Below are 19,177 nucleotides of genomic sequence, written 5' to 3' on the forward strand. Positions count from 1 at the left end.
CAAATTGTGCATAAAGATTGTTATAGAGAGGTCAAGAGTAAGAACAAACTGTGATTCATCCATGGTGGGAGCTTCTTCAACCTTTTCCTACAGTTTCGATTTTGCTTCTGCGTTATATCTGGTAGCTATATTGTCCCTCAAAGCTTTCATAATTACATGATCCCATGATCCAATCTCTACCAAGCTTTGTACATCAACATCAAAACTTTCAGATCACCTAGGGTCATCAAATACAGTATTGTTGCACGCATCGGTACACAATAAATAATGAAACGTGAAGGGCTCATCTCGTTGATAAGAATTAAAAAAAAAAGTAAACTTTTATCATGAAATATAATTCAAAGATACGTATAGGGGGACAACTGTAACGACCAGAAAAGGAAAAAGATGATTTGGAGGTGAGAATCAATCAACGAGAGTAATGAAGGTAAGGTTTGTAATAAATCTTAATTTGATACAGGCAAAGATACGTATAAAGAATTTTTTTGTTTAAAACGTTCCGTATACTGCCCTTGTGGATAATTTAATTGTATTTATACAGTATCTGGAGTATTTAATTAGATCACAAGATCAAGACTGATCCAACGGTCAGAAATCACGTCTCTCATGTCTCTCGCTAAGGCTCCGTCTCTTTTGAACCTTCCCATATATATATATATATATATATATATATATATATATAGAGTCATGCTCTAGTGAGAACCAATGTTATTGTGAGATATGAGATCTAATCTCAGCCACACAATTTATACCTTTTATCAATCTCTCATCACACATTAATTTTTAATTTGTAAATATTTTAGCATCATCTTCATTCTAATTCCACCACCTGCCACCTTCAACCACCGCCGATCACCATTTCCGGCCACCACTGTGACGACTCGGATTTTTCAAAATTTATTTTGTTGTTTATTTTTGATTCTTTAGAAAATGCGGAATAAAATATTATTCTATTCTAGTTTAATAAATTTTAAAAGTACATGTTTAAATTATTTTTTTTCCGGTTCACTAGGGTATCGAAATTTTGTTGTCTGTTTTGAATTCAATACCATGTTAAATATATGAATTACTTGTTCTATGGTTTAAGTTTATCATCTGGATGTAACTTATGCTTGTGTGTATATTTGTTACAAATTGTTGTGTTGCTTTATAAATATTTATGATTTTCTTAAAAACGGACTTTAGGAAAATGAATTCCTGAAAATATGAAAGTGATTTCAAAAATCTTTTAATTATTTAATAATGATAATAAATATTTTTAGGAGTTTTTAAAATATTAAAAATCTTATTTCTGTAAGGTCATGTTTTTTTTAATTAGTTTCTAAACGCAGCTAACTTCTTAATTTTGTATAAATTTCGAAAATGCTCTATAAATCCTGAAACTTTTATTTTATTAGTTTTATAATATTCGGTAATTTATAAAATTAGTTTGGTAATTTTTTTTGAGAAAGTTTTATTGCGAGTTATCCCGTAAATCAACTAAATAGCGGGTGTTTGGATGATTATTCAGCTTAAAATAAAAGGTACGTGGCAGCCAAAGGCCATAAAACAGTGTCCCGTATACTCCCCGTCTATTTAGTACTTCTTTTCTTATTTCTTTTTCTTTCCTTCATGCTCAGCATCACCGTCTCTCTAATCTCTCACTCTCGTCTCTCTCCCTCTCCCAAATCACTCTCAATCTCACCTCTTCCCTCAATCAATCTCTCTCGTGTAATTGCTCTTTCTTCCTCCTGCCGTTGCTACAACCGCCGGGTCTTTGCCGCCGCTTTCTCTTCCGGCCAGAACCACCACCGTGGCACCGCCTGTATCTTCCTCCTTCCGGCAACCACCATAGCCCTGCACCAGTTATAAATCAGTGGGTATAAAGATTAATTTATCTTTGTCAAATCAGTTCTATATAAACGTATATATATGTGGTGTTGTGTTTATATGGATTAAATTGATTTATATAATCGATTTATGTGTGCTTGTATGTATACAAACTGATTATATGCTTGAAATTGAAGGTTGATTTCATTTTTGAGATTGAGATTGGTGTTAGTAATTGTATGATTGAATTGTGTCCTTAATTGATATTTGAATTGGTTGTTGTAGGTTGATTATAAATAGTGCGCCAACTAGTAGTTTAATCGGATGACTTGGGTACTTGAATTGTGGGAATATATAACTGAGTATTCAAGCTTTAAGGTCTGAGATTTGTGTAAATGTTTTCAGAATGGTGTTTTAAGAGTTTAAGCATTGGGTTAAAAATTTAGATTTACACATAATCGGTTGAATTGTAGGTTGCTGCTGATCTGTTTTTCCGTACAATTCTGGGCTCATAGATTTGAATTATATGCTTAATCTTTGTGTGGTTATGTGCTCCTCAGAGTCTAGTTTATGTGCGCGAAAGAATCGAATCGATTCGATTAGCGAGCTAGGAGATATGACCGTTTTAGTATGGTATGCGCAGAAAATACTGGACAGGGTCTGTTATACTGATTGCAGACTCTGTTTGGAGGTCTTATACTTGGTGTTTAATTCTGAAATCTTTACTGGAGTTAGATGTTAGTGTCTGGAATATGTCATTAAAATTTTATACAAACAGACCAATTTTCCTATTTATTAAAATTCTTAGCGTGGGGCTGGTTCTGCAGGACAGACTCAGGTTCTTGACTTGCAGGCCCTGTTTTACTCCCTTAAACATGGAATTTTCTTCTGAAATTTTTATAGTAGATTGGAATAATGTTTAGGAGTGTCTCATAGAAATTTTGTATTAAAGAGATAAATTTTCAATTTATTAAAAATCATAGAGTGAGGGCTGTTTGAACTATTTGTTCTCGTCTTCTTTCTTTGATTAGTGCATAGGAGGAGGTTATACTTGGTTGGTCAGTGTTAATCATGTTTAATAGTGATATATGATTTCAAATCTAGCTATGCAAGTGTGCATACTGTGATATTGTGTTTTAATTGATATTGGTCCAGTACTTATTTGTTTATTGAGTTGGATTGAGTTGGTTACTTGTTGAATAATATAAGAAAACAGGTGGATAGTCCGATAAATAGAGGAAGTGCTGTCGAATTTTCGTTAGAAACTATATATGTTTTACTTGTTGAAGGATATTAAATAGATAAGAATAAGGTGACATGGTTAACTGAAACATGTTAAATGTTAACTTATCAATATTGACTTTTTAATGGCTATATAAGTTAATTGTTCAACTATGTGCTATGTGTTTGTCTGACTACGTGGTATGTATATGCGAAGGGTAGATATATAATAGGTCTTAATGCTTTGCGAGCTTAGTTAATCCGTCGACGACTGAAATAATATTTTGCCATCGTATAGAATTGAACGAGACGTTGATCGAGGCATTGATCGAGAAGTGATTGAAATGGGTATTCAGAAATAGCTAAGTTGTGTTGCAAGTTGAAGTTAGGCAGAGATTTGCTATAGATAAAATCTTGTCAGAAGCTGGCAGAAAGGAATGATATGGCACTACATAGTGTTATTAGAAATCTGAGATAGACACCGGAGTTAAGGCAAGTATATATCCAACCTACTTTCTCTTTAAAAGATTTTGCTCCTGCAATGCTTTGTTATGCTTTGAATATTGCAAAACTCCTTATAGAATTAGACTTCTACTAATTAACTAGTATTCTGGAATTACCCAAGTATGAAATGGAATACCCTTTGTCACTTATATCTTGCAAATGTATCAGCTTAATTATCATCCTTATCTTCTTCAACTGCCAGATACTTAATATTGAGCTTATAACTTTGTTTTCTTACCTCCCTCTCAACTACAACAAATTGTGTTCTTGCTTATAAACTAGTTCACTTATTTGTTTCTGACTAATAAATGAAACCCTATTTCTTGAAAGACCTTAGTTATCATCATACAACCTACCCTGCCATTATTATAACATACATTGATACACTTGATTCAGTAGCCATACCCTTGATAAAGAATACTTAATTAGTAGAACTCTAATGCTAAGGTGTTGAAATGAATATTTGGTTGAGAATCATTGTTGCTTACAGATTTTGAACCTTGGTTTTAAAATGAAAAAAATGAATTGATTTATCTGTTTTAGAAAGGGAATTGGATGAAAATGTTTTATGACCGAGGCGCCGGTCCCAATTGAAGTATTAAAGGCCAAAGTGTGCCTAGGATCCTTTATATTTGAGAACTCGTATTGAATATGCGGGTTCGGAGCTATGTCGTGGGCTGATCACCCAGCTTAGCTCGTAGCGTCTTATCTGGTTCCAATTCCATAAAGAAGAAACTGTTTTGTTTAAATCATATTGTGTTGGTATCATTATCTTTATATCATTGTTGGTTTGGATATTATATACTTGCTGAGCATTCTTTTGCTCATTCTTGCTATTTCTTCTAACCCCTTTCAGATAATGTTAAAGATGGTTCGCCTATTTAGGCTAAGCATAAGAGTAAGGCTAGGCGAGGATTGCAAGTGACTAAGTTTCAACCTGATGGTCAGGAAGAGTATCCAAGATCGAGTCTTTGGGACTAGTGGTAATTAGAGTTGTCTAAATTTGATTTAGTTGTAAAAGCATGTAATAAGATTTATTAGTTTTACTTTTCTGATTTCAATAATATAGCCTGTTTGCGATCCTGTTTTAAAGGGGGTTAAACTTTGTTTTTTTTTTTAAATCTTTTATTAAAGCTTTTAGGTTTTAAATTCTTTGATTTTTATTAGCTTTTCAACAATACATGTTTCGAAAGGGTAAATCATTTTTTTTAATATCCAGGTTTGAAATACTTGTTTTTGCTTTCTTTAAAAAAAAAACATACAGGTTTTCAATTGGTTTTCTTTTAGTGGCACCAAATCCAGACCCCCGGATTTGAGGGCTGTCACAGTTGGTATCAGAGCTGCAGGTTATAAGTCATTGAAATCAGAATATAGGTGGTAATATCAGGTTTAATAAAAAGGTGCGTTAAGTGTAACCTCACATAGAGGTAGTCTACAACTATTTGGAATAGTGTGTGTCAATAGAACCAAGATTCACATATAGTATTGACCTTGAGTATATCATAGTGTGTATAATAGGTTTTCTGTTCCAGAACTAGCAAGTTTATATCTCAAGGAAGAAAGAACAGGCCTCCACCAGTTTTTATTATATTGAGTATTTAGTACTAATACTAGCAACCAAATAGATTCACTTGTTGAGTCTAGAACGCCACTAATTATTTCATAGTCCTTGTCACCAAGATAGAGATAAATTAAAAGGGTTACTATGAGTTGTTATATTGTGGATTAAAATTTCTTAACACCAGTTTAATTGAGTTTCAAACTCATAGTAGGTGGATAAGATTTTTGTCAGTGTTTAGCTTGTTAGTCGATTTAGAGTCAAAACTATTTGAAGGGTGAAAGATAGACCTATTAGTTGAGCTTTAAAATTGGAATCAGTTGAGGTCGGACCAGTAGAAGCATTCCCATAGTCTAGAGCATCTTTTGAAGTATTTGTCAAGTTTTGAGAACTATTTGAAAGGTCACCTTTTGTTTCATGTCAGTGATATATAGAGTTGGTCAAAGAATATAGGTGTTACCAGGTCCGAGTTTCAAGCTTTGTATATAGTTAAGTAGTGAGCGTTGGAGCTACGTAGAGTTCGTATTAGATTACTCGATCTAGTACCTATGAGTGAGTTAAGATGTCAACGCTCTATGGTGATGACTGCATAAAGCTGGAAAAGATTTCTGATTGACAACTATATCGATAACGGGATCTTCAGAGGCTATTACAAGTCAACGATAATATATGCAAGTGATCACTAGAACGTCGAGAAGAATCATTACAATCCAAAACGAGTCATCAAATGAATCGTTCAAGAGGACATCCATGAAAATCCTGGCAATACCTTCCTCATATTCGATAATATTGATTTCTTTCCTCATCATTGATTTGTTCTGACATCACTTTCATAAAGACATTTGATGAAGAATATATCTTTCTGTCTCACTTGAGTTCTCGAATGATACTTGTGCTTACTGTAACACCTTTGGAATCTATTCAATTTTGATAATTTCAAACCCTTTCATATTCTTTATTCTAACCGAGGTGAACAACCCTACTTACAGGGGACACAAGGACTATCTGTCTGTGTGATAGAAGTTGGATGGGACGCCATCCCTTGTGTGTGTTGTATATACAAGAAGGTTAACTACCTTTAGTAGTGTCTTAATCTAGACACACAACACTGAGTTCTTTAGATCATATTGATCTCTCAGTTATCTCTCATTTCAAATGAGATTTATTTAACATTCTTATAATCATATGACCACAATCACGTGATATTTGCTTCGATATAGGAAATCAGTCATACTTTTAAATCTTCAAGATTCTTGTTATCTCTGAGACTTTGGAGGTATGCCAACCAAGTTGCCAATATGAATTAAGACTTTGTAGTAGAAGGCACCAGGATGAAAGCGGATGACAATGCTGGTATACGGAAGCGATCAAGAAAAATTTTATATCATAAAGAAAGTATTACGGATTATGGAGATCTTACGCTCTAGTTTGCTTTTCGCTGATTCCGAGGACGGAATCCTTTTAAGGGGGGTAGATTGTGACGACTCGGATTTTTCAAAATTTATTTTGTTGTTTATTTTTGATTCTTTAGAAAATGCGGAATAAAATATTATTCTATTCTAGTTTAATAAATTTTAAAAGTACATGTTTAAATTATTTTTTTTCCGGTTCACTAGGGTATCGAAATTTTGTTGTCTGTTTTGAATTCAATACCATGTTAAATATATGAATTACTTGTTCTATGGTTTAAGTTTATCATCTGGATGTAACTTATGCTTGTGTGTATATTTGTTACAAATTGTTGTGTTGCTTTATAAATATTTATGATTTTCTTAAAAACGGACTTTAGGAAAATGAATTCCTGAAAATATGAAAGTGATTTCAAAAATCTTTTAATTATTTAATAATGATAATAAATATTTTTAGGAGTTTTTAAAATATTAAAAATCTTATTTCTGTAAGGTCATGTTTTTTTAATTAGTTTCTAAACGCAGCTAACTTCTTAATTTTGTATAAATTTCGAAAATGCTCTATAAATCCTGAAACTTTTATTTTATTAGTTTTATAATATTCGGTAATTTATAAAATTAGTTTGGTAATTTTTTTTGAGAAAGTTTTATTGCGAGTTATCCCGTAAATCAACTAAATAGCGGGTGTTTGGATGATTATTCAGCTTAAAATAAAAGGTACGTGGCAGCCAAAGGCCATAAAACAGTGTCCCGTATACTCCCCGTCTATTTAGTACTTCTTTTCTTATTTCTTTTTCTTTCCTTCATGCTCAGCATCACCGTCTCTCTAATCTCTCACTCTCGTCTCTCTCCCTCTCCCAAATCACTCTCAATCTCACCTCTTCCCTCAATCAATCTCTCTCGTGTAATTGCTCTTTCTTCCTCCTGCCGTTGCTACAACCGCCGGGTCTTTGCCGCCGCTTTCTCTTCCGGCCAGAACCACCACCGTGGCACCGCCTGTATCTTCCTCCTTCCGGCAACCACCATAGCCCTGCACCAGTTATAAATCAGTGGGTATAAAGATTAATTTATCTTTGTCAAATCAGTTCTATATAAACGTATATATATGTGGTGTTGTGTTTATATGGATTAAATTGATTTATATAATCGATTTATGTGTGCTTGTATGTATACAAACTGATTATATGCTTGAAATTGAAGGTTGATTTCATTTTTGAGATTGAGATTGGTGTTAGTAATTGTATGATTGAATTGTGTCCTTAATTGATATTTGAATTGGTTGTTGTAGGTTGATTATAAATAGTGCGCCAACTAGTAGTTTAATCGGATGACTTGGGTACTTGAATTGTGGGAATATATAACTGAGTATTCAAGCTTTAAGGTCTGAGATTTGTGTAAATGTTTTCAGAATGGTGTTTTAAGAGTTTAAGCATTGGGTTAAAAATTTAGATTTACACATAATCGGTTGAATTGTAGGTTGCTGCTGATCTGTTTTTCCGTACAATTCTGGGCTCATAGATTTGAATTATATGCTTAATCTTTGTGTGGTTATGTGCTCCTCAGAGTCTAGTTTATGTGCGCGAAAGAATCGAATCGATTCGATTAGCGAGCTAGGAGATATGACCGTTTTAGTATGGTATGCGCAGAAAATACTGGACAGGGTCTGTTATACTGATTGCAGACTCTGTTTGGAGGTCTTATACTTGGTGTTTAATTCTGAAATCTTTACTGGAGTTAGATGTTAGTGTCTGGAATATGTCATTAAAATTTTATACAAACAGACCAATTTTCCTATTTATTAAAATTCTTAGCGTGGGGCTGGTTCTGCAGGACAGACTCAGGTTCTTGACTTGCAGGCCCTGTTTTACTCCCTTAAACATGGAATTTTCTTCTGAAATTTTTATAGTAGATTGGAATAATGTTTAGGAGTGTCTCATAGAAATTTTGTATTAAAGAGATAAATTTTCAATTTATTAAAAATCATAGAGTGAGGGCTGTTTGAACTATTTGTTCTCGTCTTCTTTCTTTGATTAGTGCATAGGAGGAGGTTATACTTGGTTGGTCAGTGTTAATCATGTTTAATAGTGATATATGATTTCAAATCTAGCTATGCAAGTGTGCATACTGTGATATTGTGTTTTAATTGATATTGGTCCAGTACTTATTTGTTTATTGAGTTGGATTGAGTTGGTTACTTGTTGAATAATATAAGAAAACAGGTGGATAGTCCGATAAATAGAGGAAGTGCTGTCGAATTTTCGTTAGAAACTATATATGTTTTACTTGTTGAAGGATATTAAATAGATAAGAATAAGGTGACATGGTTAACTGAAACATGTTAAATGTTAACTTATCAATATTGACTTTTTAATGGCTATATAAGTTAATTGTTCAACTATGTGCTATGTGTTTGTCTGACTACGTGGTATGTATATGCGAAGGGTAGATATATAATAGGTCTTAATGCTTTGCGAGCTTAGTTAATCCGTCGACGACTGAAATAATATTTTGCCATCGTATAGAATTGAACGAGACGTTGATCGAGGCATTGATCGAGAAGTGATTGAAATGGGTATTCAGAAATAGCTAAGTTGTGTTGCAAGTTGAAGTTAGGCAGAGATTTGCTATAGATAAAATCTTGTCAGAAGCTGGCAGAAAGGAATGATATGGCACTACATAGTGTTATTAGAAATCTGAGATAGACACCGGAGTTAAGGCAAGTATATATCCAACCTACTTTCTCTTTAAAAGATTTTGCTCCTGCAATGCTTTGTTATGCTTTGAATATTGCAAAACTCCTTATAGAATTAGACTTCTACTAATTAACTAGTATTCTGGAATTACCCAAGTATGAAATGGAATACCCTTTGTCACTTATATCTTGCAAATGTATCAGCTTAATTATCATCCTTATCTTCTTCAACTGCCAGATACTTAATATTGAGCTTATAACTTTGTTTTCTTACCTCCCTCTCAACTACAACAAATTGTGTTCTTGCTTATAAACTAGTTCACTTATTTGTTTCTGACTAATAAATGAAACCCTATTTCTTGAAAGACCTTAGTTATCATCATACAACCTACCCTGCCATTATTATAACATACATTGATACACTTGATTCAGTAGCCATACCCTTGATAAAGAATACTTAATTAGTAGAACTCTAATGCTAAGGTGTTGAAATGAATATTTGGTTGAGAATCATTGTTGCTTACAGATTTTGAACCTTGGTTTTAAAATGAAAAAAATGAATTGATTTATCTGTTTTAGAAAGGGAATTGGATGAAAATGTTTTATGACCGAGGCGCCGGTCCCAATTGAAGTATTAAAGGCCAAAGTGTGCCTAGGATCCTTTATATTTGAGAACTCGTATTGAATATGCGGGTTCGGAGCTATGTCGTGGGCTGATCACCCAGCTTAGCTCGTAGCGTCTTATCTGGTTCCAATTCCATAAAGAAGAAACTGTTTTGTTTAAATCATATTGTGTTGGTATCATTATCTTTATATCATTGTTGGTTTGGATATTATATACTTGCTGAGCATTCTTTTGCTCATTCTTGCTATTTCTTCTAACCCCTTTCAGATAATGTTAAAGATGGTTCGCCTATTTAGGCTAAGCATAAGAGTAAGGCTAGGCGAGGATTGCAAGTGACTAAGTTTCAACCTGATGGTCAGGAAGAGTATCCAAGATCGAGTCTTTGGGACTAGTGGTAATTAGAGTTGTCTAAATTTGATTTAGTTGTAAAAGCATGTAATAAGATTTATTAGTTTTACTTTTCTGATTTCAATAATATAGCCTGTTTGCGATCCTGTTTTAAAGGGGGTTAAACTTTGTTTTTTTTTTTAAATCTTTTATTAAAGCTTTTAGGTTTTAAATTCTTTGATTTTTATTAGCTTTTCAACAATACATGTTTCGAAAGGGTAAATCATTTTTTTTAATATCCAGGTTTGAAATACTTGTTTTTGCTTTCTTTAAAAAAAAAACATACAGGTTTTCAATTGGTTTTCTTTTAGTGGCACCAAATCCAGACCCCCGGATTTGAGGGCTGTCACAACCACCACCTCCGGCGACCACCCGAAAATCACCACCGGCAAACATAAAATCACCACCGTCAAACCGAAAATCACCATCGGAAAACTAAAAATCACCGCTGGAAAAATGAAAATCACTTTCAGAAAATGAAAATCACCACATCACCACCATTTACAAACCACCACCACTATCTACAAACCCCGAAATCTGAAAAATTACCAACTACAAAGTAAAATCAGCTCCAAAAAACAAAAATCACCACCGTCAAACAAAAAATCACCACCAGTAAAGAAAAAAATCAACACCAGAAAAATAAAATCACCAACGCCAAAATAGATCCAACAATAGCGTCTCCGACGACACAACGGCAGCACCCACTTCAACGCATCTCCACCTTCAAACACCACCCCTCCACCACCGATTAACCCTTTCTTCCCTTGTCTACTCCTTCGCCTCTGATCTTGTCTTCTCCTTCTTCATATTCGTTGACTTCAACTCCACCTCCTTCTCCTCCACCAGCTCCTTCATCGTCATCGCCAAGAAGCTCCACACCAATACAGTTGCTGATTAGCCTGATTGTGTCGCTGGGGAAGGCAATGGCGTTTTCACCGTCGGTGGATTGTGTCATTGGAAAGGCGGCGAAGTTTTCACCGTTGGTGGATGGGTCGAGGGAGGTAGAAGGAGACGGAAGGGATAAAGATGACGGGAGAGGGAGATGGAGAGAGAAATGGAGAGCACAGTGGAGGGGATGAACAGGTCTGATTGAAGATTGACGTTGGAGGTGAAGAACAATTTTATCGAAGGCAAAAAGCGGTGGTGTGGGGATTGGGGATGAAATGAGAAGATAAGTGGTCAAGCACGTGGTTAGGAGAGAAAAAATGTGAGGGTGTGATTAAAAGTTGTGTTATAAATAAAGGGCTGAGATTAGATCTCATATCTCACATGAGCTTGGGTTCTCATTTGAGCACTTGCCTATATATATATATATATATATATATATATATATATAGGGGGAGGTTCAAAAGAGACCACTACGCCATAAAAGGCCTTCTGCAACATAAAATTTATGATGCAGCAGGGGGCTAATATGTTACTAAAGGCCAATAAAAGGGCTAAGGTAACATATATTTTATGATAGGTTTTTTCATGTTGCCCTAGGGGGTCTAAGGCAACATCTTTTTCTCCTAAACCAACAGAAAATATATGTTAGCGAACTCTATGTAAGCTAACATTTTATTCACCTAACCCATCATTATTTTTTGTTACCTAAGAGTGTTATATTTTTTTAAAAAATGATGGGCCCACTGTGGGGCCCACCTGGGGACCACATGGGGCCCACTGTTGGATCCACCTGGCTGCCACGTGGCAATGTGGGGCCAATTAATTTGTCAACATTTGAACAAGCTACTGCAACATTTTGAGTAAACAGTTTTTCCAACATTTAAGGTAGCTACTGCAACATTTTACCCAAAAAAAATTGACATATATGCTCTAAATATACAATACTTCCCAAAATAAACCATTCCAATAAACCATATTTTAAATCCATACACCAAACATCCAACATCTAACATCCACCAGCCAACATCTAATATCCAGCATAACCAATTACAAAATCCAACATCCAACAACATATATAAACATCCAATTTACCAACTACTTAAACCAAAATAAAATCGTTTAATTTTCAATACATAATAAAATCAATAATGTCCTTTTACCATCAATTAAAAGTAGATGATATATTTTTAATTTTTTTTAGATATTGACGTTTTAAAATTTAAAAAAATAAATATTTCACTAGATATTCAAATTAATCTCTCATAAATTTATTATTATTAAAAATGTGATAAAATTTATCAGGACTTTTGTGAAGGTGAATAGAGATTTGAAAAAGTTTGTATTAAAGATCTAACATTTAATTTATATGGAGATTCCATAACGTGTTCGTTAAAGTGATAAGAATAATTATATTTTAATATTAAAATTTAAAAATTAAAATTTCAACATTAATATCAATAAAGTTCAACTTGTAATATCTGCAAAATTGTTTATACTTATTACTATTTTGATTTAAAGAAGAAAATCTCATACTTTCGTTACAGCTATAATATATTTTACCTACTACCTTATATCTTTTTGATATTAAGTTACCAACTTATTTTCACGGGATTCTTTTAAGGTGTTTCCTTAGACATATGATAATAATTTCACATCACATATCTTTTTTTATTAAAAGTTAGATGATAAAATATAAATATTTTAACTTATCTCATTAAGTTTTATATTAATCAATGATTTCTTCACAAATGTAACATATCTTATTGAGTAATTAATATTTTAAATTTTTTTATTCTTACTGATTTTATAGATATTCTTTAAGATGTTACGTACACATACGGTAAAAATTGCACCTTTGTGTTTTATTTAATTTTGGATAAATAATTTTAAAACAATTATTCCATTAAGTGTCTAGTGTGCCAAGTGGGCGATATTTTTATAAATTATTTTACATACTAATTTTAAAATTTTAAATATTAATTCCATATGTTCTTTTGCAAAGATTCTTTACGGGGCTACATTGCAATAGAATAAAAATACATGGTTGTGATTTTTTTAATATTTACTAACATAGATTCCTTATTTCGATTAATATGGAGATTCATTAAGGTGTTCTCAAAAAACTACACGGTTGTGTTTTTTTAAAAAAATTTACTAATAAAGATTTATTAATTCGATTATTATGAAGATTCATTAAGGTGTTCTCAAATACTAAGGTTCTAATCAAAGATCTAACAACATTATTATTATTATTATTTTTGCAAACATAGCGTTCTATATCAATTGTTTTGAATTCTGTTATAGGATCATAATAACATGTTGAACGTTAATGTTCAAAAAATTTCAAAAGAACAAAAAAAAAATCTAAATTTAAATTAGTGTTCTTTAGACGAATCCAAAAGATCATGATATATACTCTAACTAATATAATAAAAGGACAAATCTTAGCAGATTGGGCTAGATTAAAGATCAAAGATGATAAAATAATACTAGAGTATTCAGTGTTTAAATTGAATTCAAAATGTAATAAATGACAATGATTTCTTTCCAAAACAGAAAAGATCATGCAATCTCTAAATATTAGCAACATACCATATAAAAATAATTAGATCGTATGCACAGAGTTAAAATACAATTGAAAGCCTTCATTATACTATATATTTACAGTAATGCCATTTAATGATATATTTAGTAATGTATTCAAATACTAGTTAATCAATGGTCTAGATGTGGTCTCTCAGGTCTCTAGGAAGGGTCTCTCTGGACCTCAATCCTATATATATATGGGGAGGATCCTAGGAAAAACCGAGCTTATCAAGAAAACCGAAGGACCCTGCTAATCACCGTTGATCATGTATGCTTGTTTAATGATATATTGTATTGTACCGTATTGTAATAATTAATAATGTCAATTAAATCTAGCGTATATAAAGTAATTTTCTAACATACATATATACCTAATTATTCACACATTAACATCATGTTTAAATAGATTCTCCATATCTTAATTAATGAATCAATCATTTACTGTATATTCAATTTGAATTTCAAATTTCAAATTTTAAAGATTCACACTGAAAAGATTTAAAAACTACTATTTTACATTTAACATATAATATCTATAAGAAATTATTTCAGAGAATCTTGTATATATATTCTAGAGAATCTTCTATATATATATTAAATATTAATAAAATATTTTAGAGAAACTTATGTATATATTAATATTATTAAGATTCTATTAAGTGTTTCACCTATAAATATTAATAATATTATATAAAAAATTTAAATTAGCATAAAATATTTTAGAGAAACTTATGTATATATTAATATTATTATGATTCTATTAAGTGTTTCACCTATAAATATTAATATTTGAAGGATTGTTGAAGTGTTCTTTCAAATATTATATAAAAAATTTAAATTAGCATAAAATATTTAGATGTAAGTTACTAATTTAGATGTTCTCCACGCATCAACTGTGTCATTAATCGACGACTTCACTAAGACAAATTTTTGTAGGTCTATGGTCTTTCTTGGTTCGTCATGGCAACTATCCTTCTGGTACTAAAGGTATGAATATTGAAAATGACAATGAATGTCAATAGTATTCTGCACTCTTCTGTATAGGTAGTTATGTGCATTACCAGGTGAGGCGCCACTCTGTTTCTTATCTCTAATCTCAGCATGTTTGTGTACCTCCAGCTGCTATCGATGGGAAGACGGAAGTTTGGCACTGACTTTCAGCTCATGTTCAGGATTGTGAAGGTGCTTTTGTTCTTTGGATTTGTAACAGTTATGACCATCTTATTTCTTGTATGTGGACTCACTATAACGGACATATTTGCTGCTCTCCTTGCTTTCGCTCCCACTGGGTGGGCCTTTCTCTTGGTAAGTTGCATTATCATATAACTATACGTGAATTACTTTGTCAGTAACATTTATATCTATTACACGCGTAGTAATACAGGTTTAGCACACTAACAATGGTTTAAAGTCTGATTTTTAAATGTTTGCCGAGGAATGGTTCAACTAAAAACCTGTATACATGCCCCTCCAGTACCAACTGCAATGCATCTTTTTAAACTGGAAACATAATCTTTTATTTGCTATCTTTTGATGTGCCCAAAAAATAAGTAAGTTCTTGTCTTGTTCTTTGCAGATCGGCCAAGCATGTAGGCCTGCTTTGAAAGGTATAGGGTTCTGGAATTCCTTAATGGAGTTGGCAAGGGCATATGAATGCATGATGTCGCTGGTGATATTCATGCCAATAGTTATATTATCCTGGTTCCCTTTTGTATCGGAGTTCCAAATAAGGCTGCTCTTTAATCAAGCTTTCAGCAGAGGCCTCCAGATTTCGATGATTCTTGCAGGAAAAAAAGACAAGAAATCAAACACTTAAAATTTCCCACATTGAAGTCCTCTCATATTACATTCTATTTGATTCTGAGTCTTGTATATAGGAGCTAGCTAGTTATCAAGAAATTGTATAAGAACATAGAATACCACACAACACAGCAGATATGTTAGAATTAGTACCTTGGTGTAAAATTACAGCTCATTCTTGTCTGATGTGCACTGATTCAACTACAGTTGTTTATGGTTCTAGGCTGTCCCTGTGGATCAGGAAGTAAAGAGCAAAAGGGAACATCATTAAGTGACAAAGCAACATTGTTATTGGATACCAGATGCACTGTTAAGGAACTTCAATAACATTATACTCACCACAGTAGGTTTATAGTCCGATATATTCATAGTGCAGACTGCAGAGGGCTAGTTGATATCAGAGAAAATGGTTTCTTAGAGCAGCTCCGGCGCTCCCCTGCCAATTTTCTATTTTCTGTCCCCACATGATTGCCAACTAATCAAAACTTGTCCCAACAAAAAATGTGTCCAATTCTCTGCAATGCACTGTCCATGTACTGTCTAGCTTTTTTATTAGTATAGTATTACTTTTTTATAATTTTGAACCCCGCTAAACTCAATTATATATAATATAAGAAGTAACACTATCCTTCTGCTGTTGTCCATGCCCACCGTAGTGTCTTCTGGCCTCATTTTTTCTTTTCCTCCGATGAAAGTGGACAGGCCACCTGCAAATTGTACTTTCCGGGAGTTGTCCACAAAAAGAAGCAGCGCTGGAGCTGCTCTTAGAGCAGGTCCAGTTGGTTAAAAAAAAAAAAAGCAGGTTCAGTGTATTTGATTCGGTTTGATTAATCGAAAACTGTGCCGAATATCCGAAATAATTGCGATTCGGTTAATCGAATTGATATTTTTGTTCAATTTCTCGACAATCAAAAATCTGAATTTTGATATTTCAGTTTTCCAATTTTATATCCGTGATTAAAAGAAAACTAATGATTAACCGAAATACTTATAAAAATACTAAAATATATTTAAGTTAATAACATAAATACATTACACTCGAGTAACTTCACTACTTCACAGTTCGCATACACTAATTATATTATCGTTGTCAGCGACTTAGCCAAACCCTAATCAAGGAATCGAACATCCGATTCAAAGCCCCAACCGAGAAAGTGCCGTACTGAATCTTAATTTCCTAACAGAATCTATCAAATATCAATCAATTCCAGCCCTGAAAATCTATCACATTGTTCTCTGCGTCCAACTAACTCATTATTATTGTACACAAGTTAAAAATGGAATTTTATACACCAAACTGTCCCAAAAATATCATTATTTCAAAAATAAAAAGTCATGACAGTCCGCATCAATAAATTTCTCAATAATTTTAGACAACATCCGCATCATCTTTTATTACAATTAAAATCTCGAAAGATATATTTATTAAAAAGAGGGGTAACTTGTGAATTCCTCTGTTGTTTCGTACTTGATGCATCAAATAATCAATAAGCATCCTCTGCTGTTGAGAAGCTACATAAGTGAGCGGACTCGAGGAGAAGGAAATGAGGCTTGAATCTTGTCCAGAAAACTGTTCATTACTTTCAAACCTTTTTCATCTACAACAAAACAGACTTCCTTGTATTATATCAAAACTTATGCTGATGACATTAAACTATTAAAGTGTACAAGATCAATGAAAGGGTAGTCTGCTAGGTTGCAAGAGTTTATACCTAGTTCTGGCACCTCATGACCCCCGGAGTGAAAAATAACGAAAGGGTGGAGGAATGAGGCCAGTAGTTCAATTGCTGACAGCTTTGCCAAGTCGTTCTCGCCTGTTTACGTTTCAGAAAACAAAACAAATGAGAAAATAACACGGCTGTGTCTCGATAAGATTAGTTAAGGATTTGATAAATACCGAAGCAATGAAGTGAGGGGATCTGAATGAGTGAGGAAAATGCATTTTCCGCCAGCTTTGGAGCTGCAAGCCCTGAGCTTCCTAATTGACCTCCTGATATCACCACCACAAATTTCAGATCGTCTACTTTGGTTAGAGCCACACCCTGTCATGCACCAAATAACAAAAAGCGGTATCAATGCCTTAATTAGGTGCAGGGGCGGATCTAGCATGAGAAATTTAGAATGATGAAAAAGTGTCAAAAAAAATTTGTTGGGGGACACGTGTCCCCCATTGTTCCTTACTAGATCCGCCTCTGATTAGGTGTACCGCGTGCAAGACAGGTCTGGAAGTGAGAAGTAATTTACCTGGGCTTGCATTCCCGGTAAGGCAGCCGCTATGCAAGCTCCCTTGATGTAAAAGAAAAAGGAGTCGTGTCATGTAACAAATTACTTACGAATACAGCTGCTACGACTGTCTCGTAATGTAGTAGTGTGTAGTTAAAAGAAAAGTACCATAGACATGCCGAGAACCCCGTCAAAGGGGCCAAGCTTTACCATAGTCTCCTCAATGTATGCGATGGACTCATTAAACGTGCTGTTCAGTGTGGTTTCATCCTGATATATATTGGCATGCAGAAGCATCAAATTACAAGTTAAGTTTAACTGATAAAATGAGAATTTATTAGTACAAGTTAACTAGGTACTTGACCGTCAAACCAGGTAAAAGCCGGAAAATCTTCATTATCAACGCGAAAAGGAGCATCTATGAACACAAGGTCCATTCTTTCCAGTACATCTGATGGCCATTTCTGAAGCTGTTCCTCAAGGCGCGCGCTGCTGTCGACACCACCGTGAAGGCAAAGAATTTTGGATTTCTTCATCTTTTATAGATTTTAGCTTCTGATCAGATCTGCTGCTTCTGAAAGAGCTGCACACTTTTGTCTACTATAAATATCACACACATTTGCAGGAACCTGAATCTTTTAACTTAAGATTATATAAACTCAAGCTTAAGATGATACTAATTAATAGTATTACACATGTGAAATATATTTAGGTGAGAATGAACAGTTATGGTTACTTTTTTACTTGGAAATACCCGAAAATGTACAGAAATAGAAAGATCTAAGGACTAGTAATATTTGTACTCAACAATCACCTAACTTTGTTTTACTAGCCCGTCTGCTCCGTTGTTAATGCTACAACTGGCATAGAACATTGCAAAAATAGCACTCCCGCGACCATTCAAGTTTTTTGTCTTGTTAGTTGTTAAGTCGTTGTCAACTCCTTTGTATTTATGGTGCAACCGCAATTCAACCGTCTTGTTAGTTGTTAAGTCGTTGTCGACTCCTTTGTATTTATGGTGCAACCGCAATTCAACCTTGCATTTCCTCGTCTCATTCTGTTTACAAATCGTTCTTCTTAACTAAATTAAGGTTCAACGATAAAAGGTTAAAAAGGACAAGATTAGGATATATAAATTGATTAGGATAATGAGTTTGTACTATGGATCTATACTTATAATAATTTTTTAGGTAAGTTCAGAATTAGGTTTTTGAAGATATTATATTTCTCTCGTTTTTTTATATTTTTATTGAGTTGTCAAATTTTTTTCACATTTTTTATTTTTCTTTACTCATGGTTCCTCCTTTTCCATCCTTGTTATTAAGAGGGTGTTTGGCTGACACACAAGTTGGCTTTTTCTGTTTTTAAGTTAGCTTCTGCTTGTACATGACTGTTTGGAAAATAAGTTTCATGCTCTTATTGGGTTTTGTGGTTAGAAGTCAGAAGCTGGAATGTGTAGCTTTTTTGTCTTG

The 19,177-nt window shown here is 33.5% G+C and overlaps 2 protein-coding genes and 1 long non-coding RNA gene across 7 annotated transcripts; 2 read left to right on the forward strand and 1 right to left on the reverse strand.

Moving 5' to 3' along the window:
• Positions 1-1,417: 1,417 nt before the first annotated feature.
• Positions 1,418-10,312, forward strand: LOC135151656 (uncharacterized). Of its 4 annotated transcripts, none has more exons than XR_010290484.1 (4): positions 1,418-1,859; positions 3,329-3,522; positions 9,024-9,217; positions 10,086-10,312. It is a non-coding gene; the product is annotated as an uncharacterized LOC135151656 (long non-coding RNA). The 4 variants fall into 4 exon arrangements; XR_010290483.1 differs by lacking the exon at positions 9,024-9,217 and adding an exon at positions 4,391-4,517 and having other exon boundaries at positions 1,427-1,859; XR_010290482.1 differs by lacking the exons at positions 9,024-9,217; positions 10,086-10,312 and adding an exon at positions 4,391-4,617 and having other exon boundaries at positions 1,440-1,859.
• Positions 10,313-14,540: 4,228 nt separating this feature from the next.
• Positions 14,541-15,916, forward strand: LOC108211121 (callose synthase 7). The gene is made up of 3 exons (XM_017382634.2): positions 14,541-14,669; positions 14,802-14,987; positions 15,259-15,916. Exons 1-3 carry the CDS (start codon positions 14,643-14,645, stop codon positions 15,496-15,498), a joined length of 453 nt encoding a protein of 150 aa, XP_017238123.1. The 5' UTR covers positions 14,541-14,642; the 3' UTR covers positions 15,499-15,916.
• An 864-nt stretch (positions 15,917-16,780) lies between these two features.
• On the reverse strand, positions 16,781-18,360 carry LOC108211120 (uncharacterized). Of its 2 annotated transcripts, none has more exons than XM_017382632.2 (6): positions 18,065-18,360; positions 17,874-17,975; positions 17,727-17,768; positions 17,380-17,524; positions 17,195-17,296; positions 16,781-17,080 (listed from the first exon to the last, which is right to left on the reverse strand). In XM_017382632.2, the coding sequence occupies exons 1-6, from the start codon at positions 18,239-18,241 to the stop codon at positions 16,995-16,997; spliced, it is 654 nt and encodes a 217-aa protein (XP_017238121.1). In that variant the 5' UTR covers positions 18,242-18,360; the 3' UTR covers positions 16,781-16,994. The 2 variants fall into 2 exon arrangements, with proteins under 2 accessions (XP_017238121.1, XP_017238122.1); XM_017382633.2 differs by having other exon boundaries at positions 18,070-18,201.
• Between the last annotated feature and the right edge of the window lie 817 nt (positions 18,361-19,177).

Source organism: Daucus carota, chromosome 3 (genome assembly GCF_001625215.2).
Source record: "Daucus carota subsp. sativus chromosome 3, DH1 v3.0, whole genome shotgun sequence".
Lineage (NCBI taxonomy): Eukaryota > Viridiplantae > Streptophyta > Magnoliopsida > Apiales > Apiaceae > Daucus > Daucus carota.